This window comes from Pararge aegeria, chromosome 27 (assembly GCF_905163445.1).
Source record: "Pararge aegeria chromosome 27, ilParAegt1.1, whole genome shotgun sequence".
NCBI classification, from domain to species: Eukaryota; Metazoa; Arthropoda; class Insecta; order Lepidoptera; family Nymphalidae; genus Pararge; species Pararge aegeria.
The window spans coordinates 4,813,852-4,835,247 of record NC_053206.1 but is presented as its reverse complement, the minus strand read 5'-3'; the positions used below and the strand labels follow the sequence as shown (position 1 = coordinate 4,835,247).

Below are 21,396 nucleotides of genomic sequence, written 5' to 3'. Positions count from 1 at the left end.
AGTCCAAGGCCGTGGGTTCGATTCCCACAACTTGAAAATGTTGGTGTGATGAACATAAATGTTTTTTTAGTGTCTGGGTGATTATCTGTATTTTATAAGTATTTATATACGAGTACATTAATTATAAAAATATTTATCAGTTATCTTAGTACCCATAACACAAGCTACGCTTACTTGGGGGCTAGATGGAGATGTGTGTATTGTCTTAGTTTATTTATTTATTTATTACTAGCGTACCGAGCCCGCTTCGCCGGGCTAGCTTTTGCTTTATTTTATTTAAACAATAAACTTTTAATTTAAGTCTCATAATATATTAAATCATTTATTTCTCTCCTTATTCATTATCTTCTATTCTTTTCTCGAGCGGGTGAAGATCATTATCTACACCCATGTACACCCAACAATAGAATATCATCATAGTAAATAGAAGCTGTATTTGACAGTTAGACAGTTCAAAAATAGGAGTGCTCCGATCTTCACCAAACTTTACAGGATTACTCGCCAGGTCAATCCGGAGATTCCCTGAAAGTTTCATTGAAATTTGTCCAGCCGTTTCGGAGCCTATACGGAACATACCCATAAACTTTTTCTTTTATATATATAGATTTATTTATCTCATGAAACGACCAGCACGCACCTTCAACATTCCAGAGTTATGGGTGTTTCTAATGTATGCGCTTAAAAATCACTCGCTTTAACGGTGAACAAAAAATACTCTGGGAACCTACATGCCGGAGAGTTCTCCATAACGTTCACAAAGTCGTGTGAATTCTAACCATCCGCATTTGGCCAGCGTGGTAGCCTACGGCCTAGCTCGTCTCATTGTGATTATTTCTGACGACCTGGCGCAACGGTGTGTTTTTAAGTAGCCCCGGGTTTGATTCCCGTCCGGGGCAATTTGGGAATTTATAATTTCTGAATTATTTCTGGTCTGGTCTAGTCGAAGGCTTTGGCCGTCGCTAGTTACCAGCCTACCGACAAAGACGTGCCGCTAGGCGATTTGGTGTTCCGGTGCGGTCGCTTGGAAAGCGATTAGGGGTATGACTACCATACTACCTAACAGGTTTGCCCGCTACCATCTTAGACTGCATCATCACTTACCACCAGGTGAGATTGCAGTCAAGGGCTAACTTGTAGTGGAATAAAAAGAAAGACCCGTGCCCAGGAAATTTTTTCTCCAAAGGGAAAGGACAAAATAATTACCTCCCTCCACAGTTTTGGCCACTCTCCTACTATGACCGCGCGGATGGAAATAATATACAAATAACATACGTGTAATATCAAACGGGGGTAAACTTGACCTTTTCCCTGTTTACAATTAAAATTAATATTTTATAAAACGGGACGGACACACAGAAAAATTTCACAGTATTAAAACACTTACAAAAAGCCTTCGTGTTATAAAACACTTAATTACGCGGCAGTTTCATAGAGTAGGTACTATTGATACTCCTGTCTCCAACTCCTTTGTCTTATCCGCCACAAATGAATTTTTTGTGAGCTGGTATTGGGTTGATAATGACGATCACGTTGAATCCGCCATTTTGTTTCAGCCATGTTACGTGTGCAACAGTACGGGACACGACTGCAGAGTTTTGCCCCGGGAGAAGGATATCCTGGATGAGGAGATAAAACCTAGTGAGGTATCCAGGAACACGCTCGTGGAGGGATTTCAGGGACCAGGTGAGCTCATACTCTATTTCGACTCTGAAGGTGTCCGCTAAAGGTCCGTAAAGGACGTGTGTCCAAGACACTGTGTACCAAATACACTGACGTGTAAAGACACACGTCAGTGTATTGGGTAGGAGCTCTTCACTTTCTGGGAACCGAGTTCGAATCCCAGCACACGCCTCTAACTTTACTGAATTATGTGCGTTTTAAGTAATCAAAATATCACTTTCTTCAATGGAGGAAAACATCGTGAGGAAACCTTTCTCCATATTGTTCTCAAAGGTGTGTGGAGTCGACCAATCCGCACTGGGCCAGCGTGGTGTACTACGTCCTTAGCCCCTTCTCATTTTGGAAGGAGACCCGTGCCCTGTAGTGGGCCGGTAACGGTGTGATGTGATGATTATGATGATGGTGTCTGTGTACAATAATCATACTATCAGACTCTTGGAAACCAATCATAAGAGCCTACACTCAAGTAGTTTACAAGAAGCCCCTGACGAGTTCCGCGGTCAACCTTCGGGTTCCATCACCAGACCTCGTTACCAAGACTCAGACTCTGACTCAGACTACTGGACTCGTGAAAATGAACCATATGAGCCCGTGCTCAATTGGTTTACTAGTAGCCAGGAGTTCCGCTGTCAACCTTCTGGCTCCATCACCAAACCTTCGTCACCGAGCCGAAGCTACCGGACTCCATAACGAATCATTTAAACCTACGCTCGAGAGTTTTACTAGTAGCCACTGAGGAGTTCCGCTGTCAATCTTCTGGTTTCATCACCAGACCTCGTTACCAAGACTAATCTATTGGACTCGTGAAAACCATATGAGCCCACACTCAGGTAGTTTACAAGTAGCCACTGAGGAGTTCCGCTGTCAACCTTCTGGCCCCATCACCAAACCTTCGTCACCGAGACAAAGCTATCGGGCTCCATAACGAATCATTTAAACCTACGCTCGAGAGGTTTACTAGTAGCCACTGAGTAGTTCCGCTGTCAATCTTCTGGTTTCATCACCAGACTTTCGTTTTTTGTAATTGCAAATCATGTGAGCTTAAACTCGAGTTGTTCACTATTTACCACTGAGGAGTTCCGCTGTTAACCTTCTGCCCCCATCACCAGACTGTCGTTACCAAGCTCAAACTATCGGACTCATAATTGCAAATCATGTGAGCTTAAACTCGAGTTGTTCACTATTTACCATCGATGAGTTCCGCTTTCAACCTTCTGCCCCCATCACCAGACTGTCGTTACCAAGCTCAAACTATTTGACTCGTAATTGCAAATCATGTGAGCTTAAACTCGAGTTGTTCACTATTTACCATCGAGGAGTTCCGCTTTCAACCTACTGCCCCCATCACCAGACTGTCGTTACCAAGCTCAAACTATTTGACTAGTAATTACAAATCATGTGAGCTTAAACTCGAGTGGTCTACTAGTTACCACTGAGGAGTTCCGCTTTCAACCTTCTGGTTCCATCACCAAAATTACGTAACCAAGCTCAAACTATCGGTCTCGTCATAAAGAATCACGTGAACCTTAACTCGAGGGGCTAAGTCACTAAGAGGTTCCACAATCCACCAGTTTCCATTACCATAACTTATATGAAAAACTAGCTGAATCCAAACTTGGGTTTTAATTTATAGTTAGTTATCCGCTTTGTATGACTTGTGTGTTTAATTTGTTCTCATTAATTCACCTTGAGAGTCCTACTAGCCACTTTAGAGTTCCGCTATCGACGCTCCTGGCTTCATCACCAAACCTTCGTCGCCAGGCTATCGGACTCTTCATAACGAAACATTTAAGCCGACACTCAAGGGGTTTACTAGTACCCACTGAGGAGTTCCACTGTCACCATTCTGGCTCCGTCACTAGACCTTCGTAACCAAGCCAAAACTCGGACTCTTCATAACAAATCATCGGAGCCTTAACTCGAGGGGCTCATTATTAGCCACAACTTATGTGATATACAAGCTAAATCCAATATTGAGTTTTAATTTTTAAAACCATATTTGCTTTGTGTGTCGTGTGTTCTCATTAATGAAACTATACATTATTTTACTTTTTAATTTAGTGATTGAGAATGGAGAAGAAGAGAGTCAAGAAGAGATCCTAGGAGTAGAGAACACAGACTTCGTGTTGTACGTGAGTGCAGTGGAGACAGAGAGATGTCGTCGTGGGCTCACGGTTGCGTACGCGTCGCATTGCCAGCAAGAAGCCGCTTTAGATAGGTGAGTGACAAAAGCAGACTCAAGAAGAGTTATTTAGAGTTTAGTTACCTCTTTGACCACTCTCGGAGTAACAATCATATGGAAAGTACTCTCCATATAACCCCTCTGATCATCCATTTTTTCTGTATCTGAAGCCTGCAAGTTATCAAATATATATAAAAAAAATCAAATTCAAAATGGCGTCACACAGATGCCATTTGAATTTTCAGCAAGTGTCACTCGGAATGATGTAAGGATTCTAACGATATTACGTGTTTTAAAAATTCTATTTCACGTTATTAAAATCAAGCTTCATTTGCTGTACTCCGCGAAAAGCAGGAGAATCTGTATGGTGTAATCTAATCTTTTACTCCACACCAAACTTTGCTTGAGGTAACATTGCCGAAGATCTGTTTGGTGTATAAATTACACCATACGGATTCTCCTGCTCTTGGTTTTCATGGTATATCATAGACTTCCGAAAAATAACGCCTGCTTCCATCAAATATTATTTATTTATATTATACTAGCTGTTGCCCGCGACTTCGTCTGCGTTTGATTTTGTACAATCTCTACCTCCAACCACATTCATCAGATCCCCACAAAGTTTAGGCAAAATTAAACACATATTATAACCTCTATAGTACACAAATAATTATTTAAATCGGTTATAATTTGTCTGAGTTATGGTGTAAAATCGCCAAACACTTTCATCCCCTCTCCCAAAGGAACCGAGCTTAATGTCGGGATAAAAAGTATCCTATATTACTTCTAACACTTACAAGAATATGTGCTCAAAGTTTCATGAGGATCGGTTTAGTAGTTTTTGCGTGAAAGCGTAACAAACAAACTTACATTGACATTTATAATATTAGTAGGGATGTCATTTTTGTAGTGTGCAATAAAAGTATATTCATACACTGAAATACATTCATGTTCATCACACAAATATTTTCCATTGTGGGAAATTATTGTGGGAATCGAACCAACAGCCTTCTAAATATTTAATTTGACGGCCGACTGGCGCAGTGGGCGACGTCTGTTTGTAGTGGAAAATGGACAACTGGAAAATGTTTGTGTGATGAACATGATTGTTTTTCAGTCTCTGGGTGTTTATCTGTATATCATAAGTATTTATGTGTATCATATTCATAAAAATATTCATCAGCTATCTTGGTACCCATAACACAAGCTACGCTTACTTTGGGGTTAGATGGCGATGTGTGTATTGTCGTAGTATATTCATTTATTTATTTATTTAATATCTGAATTTTATCTTTCCAGACCAGTTGCTGGACATGCGAATTTCTGCCCCGGCGAGCTGTCCACCAAATATCGAGACATGCCGTCCGTACTGTCTACAGTAAAGCATGAAATGCTACACGCGCTTGGGTTCAGCGTTTCACTGTTCGGATTCTACAGGTGAGCGGTCAGCGCTACTTGTCGCACACTAACTTTTCCTCATATTATATCGCTATCTAACTAGCTATGCCCCGCGGTTTCATCTGCCGTTTAATTGACACGAACTCGGTATATTTATGAACTCCTTCGACCACGGATCCGCCGAGTCGCATCGCCCTACCAACTTTGATATTACTTTCAGCGATTTTTGTAACTTTTCTCCTAAGCGTGGTAACACCACGCTATGACCCTTTCTTCCGAGCTTAGGGTGGCCGCAAAAGGGTTATAAAAATTCTGAGCGACCTTTTAAAAAAATTTTTTTGATCTGTCCTTTGGAGACAGCTCATAAAACATCAAAAACCGATATTTTTCACGTGAGACTGAAAAAAAAATAGTCGGTTTTTTTGCGCCAACCTACCCTCTCCTATATAACAAAGAGGTAATATGTGTTTGTTTATTTGTAATCTATAAACTCAGAAACTACTGAAGTTACCATCAATAGCCTATAACAGTCCACTGCTGAATTAAAGCAATCAATGGAAGGGTTTGCCGATAATCACCACGCTGCGCAAAAGGGTTGGTGATACACATTTATTACAATTGATGAATTTCTTAATGACAAGGTTGCTTGGAAGCAGCCGGCTCCGCTTTCATCTCTCGCAAGATAGAAAAGTGAATGTTAAAATGTAAAACGTAAATTGTTGATGTTGGAAAAGAGCAACTGCTGAGTTTCTTGCCGGCTTCTTCTCGTTAGAATCTGCCTTCCGAACCGGCGGTAGAGTCACTACAAACAGACAGACTTGACGTTTCAAAAGTTTTTATATTAGGCCTACTTTGAATTTTTGAACAGTAGGTGGTAGTAGTAGAACAGAGAACGCTGGTGTCCGTTCTCCGTTATATTCCCTTAGTCGCCTCGTACGACACCTGCGGGAAGAGGTGGGCTGGCGCGGGCTTCAAGCTCGTACTTGGCCGAGCCACCCCACAGGTACAGTACTCCATGCTTGTTCGCACTTGAGCCTGGTACAGTGCGAGGCGTTGACCTGGCGTGAAGTACCGCCTAACCTTATTAAGGATACCAAGTTATTTAGCAGCCACTTTGGCTTTAAATTCGATGATTGCCAAAATTGAAATTGGATGAGACGTTGACACCTAATAGCTCAATATGGTCGCCAAGAACGGATACACCCCGGAAAGTGGGAGCCAAGGTGAAAGGTCTCTTTCGGAAAATAAACACGCCTGCGTCTTGGCAGCGTTGAACTTGACGTCACCACACAAATTGGCGTCACCCCAATCAGACAGCTCTTTTAGAGTCAAGTTAAAACGCTCCACCAAGGACTCTCTTTTGTTTTATAATAAACTAGATGTGCCCTGCGGCTTCGCCCGCTTAATTTTGGGAGGCAGCGTACTGCTACATAGTCTACACCTATAGTCATATATGAGATTTTTAGTTTCTTTCACAAACGCTTTTTTATCGTACGTAATTTTTTTTTCAATGAAAGTATACTATATTATTTCTAATACCTCCAAGAATTTGTATAAAAAGTTTTATGAAGATCGGTTCAGTAGTTTCCGCGTGAAAGCGTAACAAACAAATTTACATTCACATTTATAATATTAGTAGGGATTAGTTTTTTAACAAACATTTATTTATCTTACGTATTTTTTTTTTCAATGTAAGTATACTATATTATTTCTAATACCTCAAAGAATATGTATTAAAACTTTCGTGAAGATTGGTTCAGTAGTTTTCGCGTGATAGCGTAACAAACAAACTTACATTCATATTTATAATATTAGTAGGGATAAATAAGTTATTAAGTACCGATAATATTGTTGTTCTCAGAGATGAAAACGGTGATCCATTAACTCCACGGAGACCTGACACCGGCAATCCGCCCTTAGACGAAGAGTAAGTAGGTATATAAATATGTCTATTTTAAGAGAATGACCAGATTCAATATCTTATCGAACTTATGATGCAGATATACAACGTGTAACAAAATTGCAAAATAATATTGAAGGATGCATCAGTATATCTCATAAGGATTCACCCTGTAAAGATATTAAATCCATAGAAGCATATTTATTTTCCCTTACAAACGAATTCAAAACATTCTAAGTGTTTACTTGTGACAACCCTATTGAAGGTAAAAGACCGACACGCGTATAGCACCGACGCTACGCGACGCGTGCCTAATAAAGTGTCAGGTGTCACATGATTTTAAATTAGCATGTTATGTCAGGGCTGTACCTGATTTCTTTCAGTAGAAACTATGGCACTGGTTTTCTCAAAAACTATTAGGTTTTCGGTTTCACAGATAAGTCTGACAGCCGATTGGCGCAGTGGGCAGCGACCCTGCTTTCTGAGTCCAAGGCGGTGGGTTCGATTCCCACAACTGGGAAATGCTTGTGTGATGAACATGAATGTTTTTCAGTGTCTGGGTTTTTATCTGTATATTATAAGTATTTATTTGTATTATATTCATAAAAATATTCATCTGCTATCTTAGTAGCCATAACACAAGCTACGCTTACTTTGGGGCTAGATGGCGATGTGTGTATTGTCGTAGTATATTTATTTATATTTATAAAAAAAAAAAAGTCTTAGAGACAGAACCTACTGTATCTCTAATATCTGTGTAGTATATTACGGTTTTCATTTACACGTTGTTTAAGTTTAATGTCTTTCCTATGACGTGCTTGGAAATTTAAGAATTTTGCTTGACATAAATATAAATTGCTGTACTTGCCGCACACATACGAGCAGCGGCCGGCAAAAGTCGTATGAAAACCCATATCTGGCCACGCCAGGTTTAGTTTAGCCAATGGGGTAGGACTCCGACTTTATTTTGAGGGGCCGAGTGTCAGTGGCGTGCGCAGGGTCTTTCACCAGGGTATGCATAAAGAAGAGAGATGCCATAAAATGGAAAAATCCTTCGCATTTATGAGTTACACATAAATTTTAGGGTATGCAGAGCTTTTGAGCATGTATGAAGTGCACGCCACTGAGTGTGAATCCCAGCACGCATATTTAACTATTGCTACTTTACTAAAATACTTGCTTCGATGGCAAAACAGCAGGAAATGCTGCATGCCTGAGAGTTCTAAACCGCAGCATCCTCAGGACATGTTTACAATTTTTCATTGCAAAGTGAACATCTCCGGTGTCGGAGCGAAACGAGCGTAGATAGTACATTGCCGAAGATTTGTTTGGTGTGGAATGTATCCTGCTTTGTCGCGTAGTATAGAAAATTAAGCTTAATTTTCATAATAAGAAAAAGAATTTAAAAAAACACGTTTTATCGTTAAAATACACACATCATTCAGAGTGACGCTGGCTTAAAATTCAAAATGGCGGCCCTATGACACCATGTTGTTTTTTTTTTATACCTATATTTGATAACTTGCAGGCTTCAGATACACAAATGGTCGGACCGTGTGGTCAAGAACATAACGAGAAAAAAATGGATGATCAGAGGGGGTTATATGGAGAGGACTTTCCATATGATTGTTACTCCGAGAGTGGTCAAAGAGGTAACTATAGACTCCTATTACATTGGCAAATACGCCCTTCAGTATTTTGTTTAAACGGGTAGATATACTTCCTAAGGTTTCCCATACATCATACTTCATCATTAACCACTAGATTAGGTTGCAGTCATGGTCTAACTTGTTGTGCAAAAATGATGTTCCAGGTAAGAGATCACTTCAACTGCTCGGAGTTAGAGGGTGCTGAGTTAGAAGACCAGGGTGGTGACGGCACCGCTTTGACACATTGGGAGAAGCGGGTTTTTGAGGTGAGTTCGTTGTAATATATACCCTATTCAGAGTGAGACAAGGTTAATAACAAAACTTTATATAGTTGAGCTTGACAGTATTTATTACCCGGCTGGAAGATTGTCCAGGGTGAGACGAAGAGTCGCCGTTTTTGTAGGGCGAACGACCTCCGCTACTACCTCCAATGCTTTGCGGAGGTGATCTGCCAGTAACTCCGCCTGATCCTAGGTGTTCTCCTTTAGCAGCTCCAAGAGCCTAGCCCCAGTCGCAGGGCGGCCATCCCCGCGCCTATACCAATCTCGCAAAAGTTAACCCTTTGCTCAGCCTGCCCTAAGACCTGAGCGTAGGTCACACCTGTACTGACCGCCTCGGAAGCCAAAGTTATAATAACGTCGGCCGTCTTAGGGGTAGCCAGATTGGGTTTCCGCTTAGGGGCCGCTGTGGGCGGGGGCCTCGGTGTTGACGTCGCGGAGTTGGTGTCTGAGTCATTTTTGGCCCTGGTCTTTCGTCCTACGACTTCCGACCAAGTTTCTACCTAAGGCGCTGTCCGGCTTGGGCCTACCCTCACTGGGGGCGCCCCAGGAGTCGCTGAAGCCGCGCTTGTGCTGAGGCCACCCGATCGCGTAAGAGCCGCCTGTAAGGTCCCAACAGAGCGTGGCTGTGGCGGCCCCCTTCTATCTGAGGGAGGCGGTGGACGAGTCACCTTTTCTGGGTGAAGGCGCTCCTCGATTCCCGCAAAGCATCGTCCCGACTGCGGCCACTATGGCGGCTTTCAGCTTCTCCAAGACGTCTGCATCCAGGGCCGCTGTAGGTGACGCGTACGCTCCTGCCCCTCTCGCCGCTGCCTATTTGGCTTGCCTTGCCGCCTCTTTGGCCGTCGCGGTCTTCATCTCCGCGAAGTCCCGCCGATACGTCTTCTGCTCCGTCCTGAGGTCCAGCTCAGAGCGGAGTCGGGTGTTGTCTGCCCGCAAACGTCGGGTTTCTTTAGCCTCAGTCCGTGAACTGAGGGCCTCCACTATGGCTTGGAGCTCAGGGCAGCCTCCTTAAATTTTTAACGTACGTCCCTTTTAGATTACTGGACTTACCAGCCACCTGTATGAGGCACGCTGTGCTCCTTCCAGCCCAGGCACACAGCTCTTGCACACCAAGCTTGGTGGGGTCCTCCGGGCAAGACTCTTCCCTCGCCGGTTCCTCCACCGCATCCAAAACTGCAGTTAGGGCCTCCTGTCCAACTATGCGTTCCTGAAGGAACCGATTGAAGGCAGCCCCCTTTTGTTCCTCAGCCGCAACCCTGAGCTCTTCCATAGTGTTTCTTACGCCATAGTTCCCCTTTGACACCAGCGCGAACGCGTCTGCGGTCCTGGTGCGTCATCCCTCCCCGACGACAATAACAACAGTAACAACAGCCAACAGCAAACAAAACAAGATTTTAATGCCTAATGGCCTTTTGACAATCCCCCTATCCCTATTAAAACTAAAATAACAATAACAATATCAAAAACAACAGCAATAACAATGCCAACTACTGGCCCTAAGAAGGGCCTCTGAAAACAAACGAAAACAGCCTATTCAAAGAAGGCAGCCTCAAAACACTTCTTCACCTAAACCCATATTGTGGTGCCAATCAAATTAGCTGCTTAATAAATTCAACCATAAGTACATGTTTTTTTACTGTGTGGCGATGGTACATAAGAATACCATAGTCACCAACCCTTCTCTTCTCGCGGGTCTCGTACAAGACGCTTACCACCATCGATTGCGATCGCCAACCCGTCTGCCCAGCGTGGTGGTTATGAACAAACCCTCCCTTTAGGAGAGACCTGGAGTCCAGCAGTGAATGAATAAATGAATACCATTTTATTGTACATCACAGAGTAAATCCCAGAGATACTTATACAATAGAGTTAATACTCTACCTTAATAGGTAGACGATACAATTTGACGGCCTTATCGCGACAGTTATAGTCTGTGGTGGTGATGATGGCATGTTTTTTTTCTTTCAGAACGAGGCAATGACGGGTACGCACACCCAAAACTCGGTGTTCAGTCGAATATCCTTCGCAATGATGGAGGATACAGGCTGGTACAGAGCTGACTACAGCCACGCAACGCCGTTGGATTGGGGCCGCGGTCTTGGCTGCAACTTTGCTATGACGTCATGCAAGCAATGGCTCAACGCGCAAAGGTTGAGGTATTTTCTGTTACTGGGTGTCTAGATGCATGAAAGCTTAAGGGAGCCTAAGGGAGCCTAAGGGAGCGGAGCGAAGCCGAGAGGAGTCAAGTCTTAACTCCAACAAGTCACACAGTTTGGTATTTTCATGCGTATTGTACCAAGCTTGGTAGCTTAAGCAAGCAAAAATTGAAGTTATAGAAAGGTCAGGTAACGCTTTGTCAACTAACGTACGTGGAACTGCCTTGTTACTTCGTAATGACGTCATAATATAAGTGGCTCAACGCGCAAAGGTTGAGGTATTTTCTGTAACTGGGTGTCTAGATGCATGAAAGCTTAAGGGAGCCAAAGGGAGCTGAGCGAAGCCGAAGGGAATCAAACCGAGCCACATTCCTTGGTATATCATTCTGTGAAGTATTTAGAAGCAAGGGAGCGTTAGGGAGCTGAGGGAAGTGACACAGTTTGGTATTTTGTCATGCGAAGTGTGGTTAGGGCTTGGTTGATTAAGGGAGCTGAAATTGGAGGTTTTGGAAGGACAATCACGTTGCTGCGCTAGTTTCGGGGCGAAGTGACGTAATGCAAGAAGGGGCTCAACGCGAAAAGGTGGAGCTACTTACTGTTACTGAGTGTCTAGGTGCCTGGAAGCTTAAGGGAGCCTAAGGGAGCGGAGCGAAGCCGAGGGTAGACAAGTCTAACTCTTCTGTAAGTCATGGGAAGGGAGCTCAGGGAAGTCACACAGTTTGGTGTTTTCATGCGTAGTGTATCGAGCGTTTGTTACTTCGCAATGACGTTATGCAAGAAGTGGCTTAACGCGCAATAGTTTCTTAGTGCATGAAATCTTAAGGGAGCGTAAGGGAGCAAAAGGGTGGGGGGGGTTTGGACAGGGGAGGGCTGCAGATACAGACAGACAAAAATGAAAAATAACATACAGTTTTGACTTCAGAATCGATTATAGAGGGCCCTCTAAAAAAAATTCACAAAACAGCCGCGGACCTAAAAAAATATCTCACTTCTTTTCATTCTCACTTTTGTTACACTTTTTTTTTAAACACCATTTTTTATTGCACGCAGCGAAATGGATAACGCTACCACAGAGTAAGTTATTATTGTATAGATGACAGAAAAGAAAACGTAGAGAAAACAATCGATTAAAATTACTTAATAATAATATTACTTTTACAAGCGATTCCAACCGGACTATTGAAGAAGAGCCGTAAGTTTTATATAAATACTTATTAATTGGTTCCTTTTTTTTATGTAATAATTTTCGGAGCATCCCGCGTATCGTAAGCGTAAAACCATGTATAAAAAGAGCAACACTCCGTGAGCATGCGTTGTGTCCAAAAAAAGTAAATAAGTCCCGCGCTCTCTACTCACCTGTGGAATGTTGCTAGCTCACAAACTTCCCATTTTTCCCATTTTATGGTAATAATTTAGAACATTTGAGATAAAATGTATACTGTCAACTGCTAAATGGAATGAACATGATGCGATACGGCCGCTTCTAAGTTAGCAGGCTGTGTTTCTTGCCGGCATCTTCTCGGTAGAATCTGCCTTCCGAACGAAGGTTATGCAGATGATGTAATATGGAGAAAATATCCAGTATGAGTTCTAAATATTTGAGGGTAGGTTTTTTACAACTTACAATGTCTTTCCTTAAGTTTTTTATAACTTGTACTGGATATTTCCTTCATTTTATATCATCTGCATACCCTCTATGCACGCCACTGGTACCGGTGGTAGAGTCACTACACACAGACAGACTTGACGTTTCAAAAGTGCTTATATTAGGCCTACTTAAAATAAATGAATTTTGAAATGGCTATTCGGTGGGTATGCCTTATTAACACACTAATAAATAAAGTCACAAGATGGCGGTGATTCAAAATGGCGGGAATTCTAAAACGACCATTTTTCTCGCAGGAAGAAGAATCCCGCGCCGTTCTGTGAACGCATCAAGGGTGATCCGCTACGCACGGAATGCTCCCCTCGTCGTAACGCCGTTGTCCTGTGCAACCTAGTTCGTCACGACACTATATTGCCGAGACAGTATCAGGTAAGACCTGTTGTTGGTGTTTATTTGTATATTTCAAGTGTTTATGTATATTATTCATAAAAATATTCATCAGTCACCTTAGTACCCATAACACAGGCTACGCTTACTTTGGGGCTAGATGGCGATGTGTGTATTTTCAAAGTATGTTTATTACATATAATATGATACAAATAAATAAATATACTATGATAATACACACATCGCGATGTATGTAGTGGCGTAAAATATATATTTGTCTGGTGGGAGGCTTCTGCCGTGGCTAGTTACCACCGTACCGACAAAGATATGCCGCTAAGCGACTTGGCGTTCTATGTCGCGGATGAACCGATAAGGGATATCAGCTTTATAACTGCGATACCTCAGACAGGCTACCCCGTTACCATCTTTAGCCAGCATCATTTATTACTAGCTGGTGAGATTGCAGTGGAATTTAAAAAAAAAGTATTTTTTATTGTACATCAAAACGTTGTAACGACGTTGAGAAGTCGTAATGTATTATCATCATATAAATCCATTGCCGGCCCACTATGTCACTGCTGTCAAACGTCACTTTTGTTTATTTATTGTATGGAAAAGTGACGTTCGACAGCAGTGATTGCAAGATTTACGTCTGTCGCAAGCCTGTCGCGGGGTAACAAAATCACCCAAATTCAAATTAAAATTCAAAAATATTTTATTCATGTAGACCTTATCACAGGCACTTATGAAGCGTTCTTACATTTAACACGTTATACTAATGTTAGTGATGGTGATAACTGCATTCGTTAACGTAAAACTAAAGCTAGGAGGGTTCCAAACGCGTCCTGGTCTAAGAAGAGCCCACAAAAAACTTAGCCAGGTTTTTTTTTGTTATCACCATCTGACAGTCTAGTTAATATTGAGCTAAGATGTAAGAGCAATTCATACCCAAGCTTTTGTATCATACACCCTGCGGATCTCCTCCCACTTTGAGAAGGGGTTAAGGCCGTGTAGGTAATACTAATAAGTATAATAATAACTTTATTAGTCCGAGGTAAAAAAAAATTGACATCATGCCGTGATTAAAATAGATCTAATAACAAGCAAAATTACTTTAAGTCAGAGCCTGGTGCCTAAAATAGTTTCAGTAGGTTGTGATATTAATTAAATATCTTCATCATCTTACTCAGACTTTTCATGTTCCATAGTTGGACACACGCCACGCTTTACCAGTCAGAGTCTGGTGCCTAAAATAGTTTCAGTAGGTTGTGATATTAATTAAATATCTTCATCATCTTTCTCAGACTTTTCATGTTCCATAGTTGGACACACGCCACGCTTTACCAGTCAGAGTCTGGTGCCTAAAATAGTTTCAGTAGGTTGTGATATTAATTAAATATCTTCATCATCTTTCTCAGACTTTTCATGTTCCATAGTTGGACACACGCCACGCTTTACCAGTCAGAGTCTGGTGCCTAAAATAGTTTCAGTAGGTTGTGATATTAATTAAATATCTTCATCATCTTTCTCAGACTTTTCATGTTCCATAGTTGGACACACGCCACGCTTTACCAGTCAGAGTCTGGTGCCTAAAATAGTTTCAGTAGGTTGTGATATTAATTAAATATCTTCATCATCTTTCTCAGACTTTTCATGTTCCATAGTTGGACACACGCCACGCTTTACCAGTCAGAGTCTGGTGCCTAAAATAGTTTCAGTAGGTTGTGATATTAATTAAATATCTACATCATCCTTCTCAGACTTTTCATGTTCCATAGTTGGACACACGCCACGCTTTACCAGGCAGAGTCTGGTGCCTAAAATAGTTTCAGTAGGTTGTGATATTAATTAAATATCTACATCATCCTTCTCAGACTTTTCATGTTCCATAGTTGGACACACGCCACGCTTTACCAGTCAGAGTCTGGTGCCTAAAATAGTTTCAGTAGGTTGTGATATTAATTAAATATCTACATCATCCTTCTCAGACTTTTCATGTTCCATAGTTGGACACACGCCACGCTTTACCAGTGCGGATTGGTGGGCGAAAGTAGTAATTAATACACGCAATTTTTTTTTCACAGCATTTCGACATTTTACCCAACGTGCCACCCGGCGAAGAAGCGATGTACGGCGGATCGGTTTCCCTGGCTGACTTCTGCCCCTACCTCCAGGAGTTCACGTGGCGACACAAGAACGTACTCATCAGAGGCAGTAGGTGTTCTTACGAAGAGAACACGCCGAGTAAGTGTGAATACACACATATAAACATAGTTATACACAATTTTGACGGCCGATTGGCGCAGTGGGCAGCGACCATGCTTTCTGAGTCCAAGGCCGTGGGTACGATTCCCACAACTGGAATTTTTTTGTGTTATGAACATGAACGTTTTTGAGTGTCTGGGTGTTTATATTTATACTAGCTGACCCGTGCAACTTCGTCTGCACCAAATCTGTTATTACCGGAAAACACAAATAAAATGACATTTTCCAAAAATGAATCCCCCTGTATACTAAATTTCATGAAAATCGTTGGAGTCGATTCTGAGATTCAAAATTCATTTATTTCAAGTAGGCCAAATATAAGCACTTTTGAAACGTCAAGTCTGTCTGTTTGTAGTGATTCTACCACCGGTTCGGAAGGCAGATTCTACCGAGAAGAAGCCGGCAAGAAACTCAGCATTCCAATTATATATATATACAAGAATTGCTCGTTTAAAGATATAAGATAAGATTATAAGTATTAATTTATATTATTCATAAAAATATTCATCATTCATCTTAGTACCCATAACACAAGCTACGCTTACTTTGGGGCTAGATGGCGATGTGTGTATTGTCGTAGTATATCCATCTATCCAACCGTGCGTCTTTTATTTCTGTTGTTACAGACAGCGAAGTAAACTTTGCACTGGAAAACTACGGTACACACTCCAAATGTTTCGACCACAGCGATCGGGTTTGGGAACAGAAATCTTGTAGACAGGTATGTATATATACAACGTGCAAGTGAAAATCGAAATAATACTTCACAGGTTTTAGAGAACTTATCTGTGAAACCGAAAACTTAATAATTTTGAGTACACCACGGTTTTTACTCAAAGAAACCAGAGACAGCCCTAACATCACATGCAAAATTAAAATCATTTGACACCTGTCACGGCACGCGTCGCGTAGCGTAGGCACTATGCCCGTGTTGGTCTTTTATCTTCAATAGGGTTGTCATAAAGATATAAATGTATTGAATTCGTTCGTATCGAAAAAGAAATATGCTTCATTTGATTTAATATTTTTAGAGTGTGTTTCCTTATGAAATATACTTATACAACCTTCAATTTTTTTTCGTTATTCGGTTACACGTTGTATTTTGTTTTGGGAGGAGAAAACTTAGCATTCGCGTCACCGATGACCTCGACATGCTTTTGACACCGATTTGGAAAATTCCATCCCCAAAGTCAAAGTCAAATATTTATTTTTGCACCTTTGGCATCCTTTACATAAAAAATAAAATATGTACATAATAGTGAGATGGTAACGATAACTATATTCGTTAACCTAAAACTTCAGCTACGAGGGTTCCAAATGCGCCCTGCTCTACGAAGCCCACTACAAACTAAGCCGGGTGCTCTTTTTGTTATCACCATCTCACATGGTCATATAGAACTATAGAAAAGCAATTCGGTTAGTGCAATAACTCACACCCAAGCTTTTTTATCGTTAATTATAAGTACTTTTTTATAAATACTTCTCATCCTGGTGATACTAGATAAATTTTTTTTTTTTTTTTAGATTCGAGAATGGCAACACTGGGGATCGGGGTGTTACAAGTATAAATGTGAAAGCGGACGAATACGTGTTGTGGTACGTAACTGTAGATTCCAGAATATTCCTTTGTAATAATCAACGTATTCTATCAAGAGAAATGTAGTGTTGAAAATGACAATGAAAAATAATATAAAAAAAAATCAACAATTCTTTATTCACATAGGCTCATCACAGGCACTTATGAAGCGTTCACACATATATGTTTGCATAATTGTAAGTGGATGGTGTTAACTTCGTTCGCCAACTTAAACCTAAAGCTACGAGGGTTCCACACACGTCCTGGTTTAAGAGCCCACAACAAACTATTTAGTATTTTTTTTATTACCATCTCACAGCAAATTCAAATTAAGCTATGAAGTAATACAAGTTTAGTTAATTTGAAGCAACCTGTATTTGGAAGTCTCGCTCTTTTCGATACTAAGTTTATAGCTGAAAACATGACGTAACCAATTTACAGAGTTCAAACCCACCGCGCAACTTTTTCTTCTTGCTATTTGCGGGTCGCCAAATCACTTACAATCCTATTGCTGCAAGCAATCTCTCACAGGCAACCTTTGTAGACAGGATTTACAGCTAGAGAACGAAATAGTGCCAAGAGTGTTGATAGATATACATAAATACCAAAATGTATAGATACAAATACTTTAAATATAGTTTAAATAAATATACGTAATATCAAATTCAAATTTCATTTATTTCAAGTAGGCCTAATATAAGCACTTTTGAAACGTCAAGTCTGTCTGTGTGTAGTGAGTCTACCATCGGTTCGGAAGGCAGATTACCGAGAAGAAGCCGGCAAGAAACTCAGCAGTTGCTCTTTTCTAATATCAACAATTTACATTTTACATTTTAAAATTCATTTTTCTATCTTGTGTGAGATGAAAGCGTAGCTGGATGCTTAAAAGCAACCTTGTCATTAAAAAAATCATCAATTGTATAGTAACCTCGCTGTAATAAATGTGTTTTAACATATTCTTTAAATTTATTCATTGGTAGGTCCAAAATCAGCTTAGGAATCATATTATAAAAGAGTATATCTTTATATATATATTTCTTGTTTGCGTGTGTATGTCACTGAACTCCTCCTAGACGGCTGGACCGATTTGAATGAATTTTTTGGTATACGTTTGTATGGGTCCCTGGATGGTTTAGATTCACAAATAAGCCGGACAGATGGCGCTGGGGTCCGCTAGTATAAATATCAAAAATATATATAACATACATAATATATATAAGTAGATTTGAATACATAATTTACAAACAATAATAAAGAATCTACTTCAAATGCCTTCAGACCACTCCTAAATATCAGAAGGGAATCACTTCCACGTTATTACGTCATTAGAGTTATTTTTATCCCACAGGTGGGCAATTACACGTATACGTGTTACTTCGCGGGGCAAATCCTACACGTTAGGATAATTCAAAATGGCTGGCTCCACCGAGGGGGCGTAGTTTGCCCGCCCTGCAGAGAAATGTGCGGCACTGAATTCACTGTAAGTTACACTATACACAATGAAATTATGAGTATTAAAACTAACAGAAAAAATATTTATTTATTTTATTTATTTATTAATTTATCATTGGTAGGTACATCTACAAATAAAGTAAAGTAATTATAATAGTTATACAAACAAATGCGAACCTCAAAACTTAAAACTTATATAAGTGTGTGTGTAATAAAAATAACGGTTTAATAACTCAAACAAATATAAATATACTATTTACGACGACAGAATTGTACATTGTACACGGTTTATGTATGTTCTTGATACAGTGTACGATGTCTAACAAAATACAGCAAATATATTTTTTGTTGGCCAGTTTGGATTAACACTGAATTATTTGTAAGACCCTAGAGTCCCTAAATGTAGCGCAACGTTTTTTTTTTTAATTTACTACGACAATACACACATCGCCATGTAGTCCCAAAGTAAGCGTAGCTTGTGTTATAGGTACTAAGATAACTGATTAATGATATACATAAATACTTATAATATATAGATCTCATGAATAATATACATAAATACTTATAATATATAGATAAACACCGAGACCCTGAAAAACATGCATGTTCATCACACAAATATTGTCCAGTTGTGGGAATAGAACCCACGGCCTTGGACTCAAAAAGCAGGGTCGCTGCCCACTGCGCCAATCGGCCGTCAAATAATGAATTACTTATCTGAAACGTCGTTACTATGGACTTCATAAAAAGGCTCAGAGTCACTCAGGCGATAGAGAGAGCAATGTTAGATATATAAATAAATAGATAAATGTTTTTCAGTGTCTGGGTGTTTATCTGTATATTATTAGTATTCATGTGTATTATATTCATAAAAAAATATTCATCAGCTATCCTAGTACCCATAACACAAGCTAAGCTTACTTTGGGGCTATATGGCGATGTGTGTATTGTCGTAGTATATTTATATTTATTTATATTATCAATGAAATATATTATTTTCAGTCCCGAGGTGAATATTGCAAGGGCGGCGAAGAAGCACCTCCGCCAAATTTGTATCCGAACGACGTTTTAGCGTGCAAAGCTGTCCAAACGACCACCGCTACTGCCATTTTGTTTATGACCGCCGTCTTGTTTACGTTCGCCAACTGTCTGTGATGGCGGGAAATCTGACATTGGGTTTTATCTGTGAAACTATTGAAAATTGAAACGGACGACAAAAAACTGTTTTTCTTTTATTAAGAGCAAAAGGAGACGGTTCGAAATAGAGTGAAGCGATTTATTTTAAAATAATATTGATTGTTTCACGTTGTAATGAAATGGTCAAAATTTATTATTGCTTAACTTACCTTGCAGCTCTGAGTTCTAGCCAATTTAAGTCTATTTATTATCTCTTAGAAGTCTTCGCCTAGCTAACTATTACGAACAATTGAAATTACTAAAATTTTCTGGACAAAAAATCTCTTTTACTTTATTATTGAGCAGAAATTTAATAGTTTACCCATCAATAGTGTTATATGCAACACAGACATAAATTGACGGATTTCTAGTTCTTGACATTTTCCGTCAAATGTCATGTAGTTCAGAAATTGAATTTGACGGATCAACTGACGTTATAATGTAAACATGAAATTGCATTTTATAATTAGCATGATTTTAGCAGGTTATTTAATATGATTTAGTAAAACTAAAGATTTTAAACTAAGATTTTCGTGGTTAATCAATATTTCTTAAAAGTTGTTAAACGGTTACATGCTATGATAATATTTCGATATTTGTTGATATTATTGAGGACGGAACTCCAGGTAATATCAAAATATGGGTGGTATGTACCCATTTTACTATTTTTAAGACATGAAATACTAACTTATTTTATTTTTTAGAATAATCTTAGAATTTTTCTACTACATTTTTTACCATGATCGTACCAAAAATGGACAGTCTCCTCTTTAGGCTTACTCCCGACAGTGGCGAGCCAAAGAGTACAGAGACTAAGCCCGCATCAATGTAATAATAGAATAGGTCATGCGAACAAATATTTCGCACTTAATCGGGCTATATATAAACCAGCGCCATCTCTTAGAATACTTATGAACTATTACGGACCACGTTTACACTAAACTATTTTTTTCCTTACTTGTCTCATAATAATATTCTTCTCATTACTTTTTAGTGTAAAGTGTATTTTAAACCTAGAATAAAAACAAGTGAATTAGTATTAATATAAACAAATAAAATAACTCTATTTCCTATGTGAATGTTTGTTTTTATTATTTTTTAATAAGTTTTAAAGTTGTTTTTAGACTAAAAAGTAATGCAAACATTGTTTATGTAATAAAAGAAGCAGGCTCAATAGATACTTCGTATTTTAGTCAGCTTAGTAAAAACCTTATATAGGCTATACAAAATATATAAAGATAGGCCAAAGAACACTGGATGAATTCAGTTAATCAAACGACAAACTAAAAAGGAAATAATTTTAACAAAAGACAGGCAAGAAAATATTTAACCATAGTCGGTTCTAACTGTTTTTAACTATTCGCTATTCAACACATGTTTTGTTTTAAAGGTTAAAATCTGATTAATAACCGATTATTTTATGTTTTTTTAAATTGTAAAATTGGCTATGAAATTATTGATGATAAAATAGAGCTTTGTGATGTTTTAAATAAATTGCCAAGGTTCGAAAATATGTATTAAAAAACACAAAAATGTACGTCAGGTATATAAATGATATTTTTTATTTAAGGTTTATTTTAAGAGAGACGCTAAAAATATTAATCTTATATTTGTGTAATTTTAATGTATAGCCCCCATTTTTTTCCGAGTAGGTAATATAAATGACAGCTATAAATTTTTCCTTATTC

At 39.5% G+C, this 21,396-nt stretch overlaps 1 protein-coding gene across 3 annotated transcripts in view; it reads left to right on the top strand.

Moving 5' to 3' along the window:
• The window catches only part of LOC120635726 (leishmanolysin-like peptidase), a 164,297-nt gene extending 143,613 nt beyond the window's left edge, over positions 1-20,684 (top strand). Inside the window, exons 6-20 of one of the 3 annotated variants that reach the window (XM_039906852.1) lie at positions 1,554-1,683; positions 3,742-3,898; positions 5,162-5,299; positions 7,122-7,187; positions 8,689-8,812; positions 8,974-9,075; positions 11,059-11,246; positions 12,297-12,320; positions 12,409-12,438; positions 13,149-13,281; positions 15,324-15,483; positions 16,131-16,225; positions 17,029-17,100; positions 18,429-18,560; positions 19,535-20,684. In XM_039906852.1, the coding sequence (XP_039762786.1) occupies positions 1,554-1,683; positions 3,742-3,898; positions 5,162-5,299; positions 7,122-7,187; positions 8,689-8,812; positions 8,974-9,075; positions 11,059-11,246; positions 12,297-12,320; positions 12,409-12,438; positions 13,149-13,281; positions 15,324-15,483; positions 16,131-16,225; positions 17,029-17,100; positions 18,429-18,560; positions 19,535-19,687 (1,704 nt within the window). In that variant the 3' untranslated portion in view covers positions 19,688-20,684. The remainder of the gene's footprint in view (positions 1-1,553; positions 1,684-3,741; positions 3,899-5,161; positions 5,300-7,121; positions 7,188-8,688; positions 8,813-8,973; positions 9,076-11,058; positions 11,247-12,296; positions 12,321-12,408; positions 12,439-13,148; positions 13,282-15,323; positions 15,484-16,130; positions 16,226-17,028; positions 17,101-18,428; positions 18,561-19,534) is intronic. The other 2 variants (XM_039906854.1, XM_039906853.1) reach the window with 2 other exon arrangements.
• The last annotated feature ends 712 nt before the right edge of the window (positions 20,685-21,396 follow it).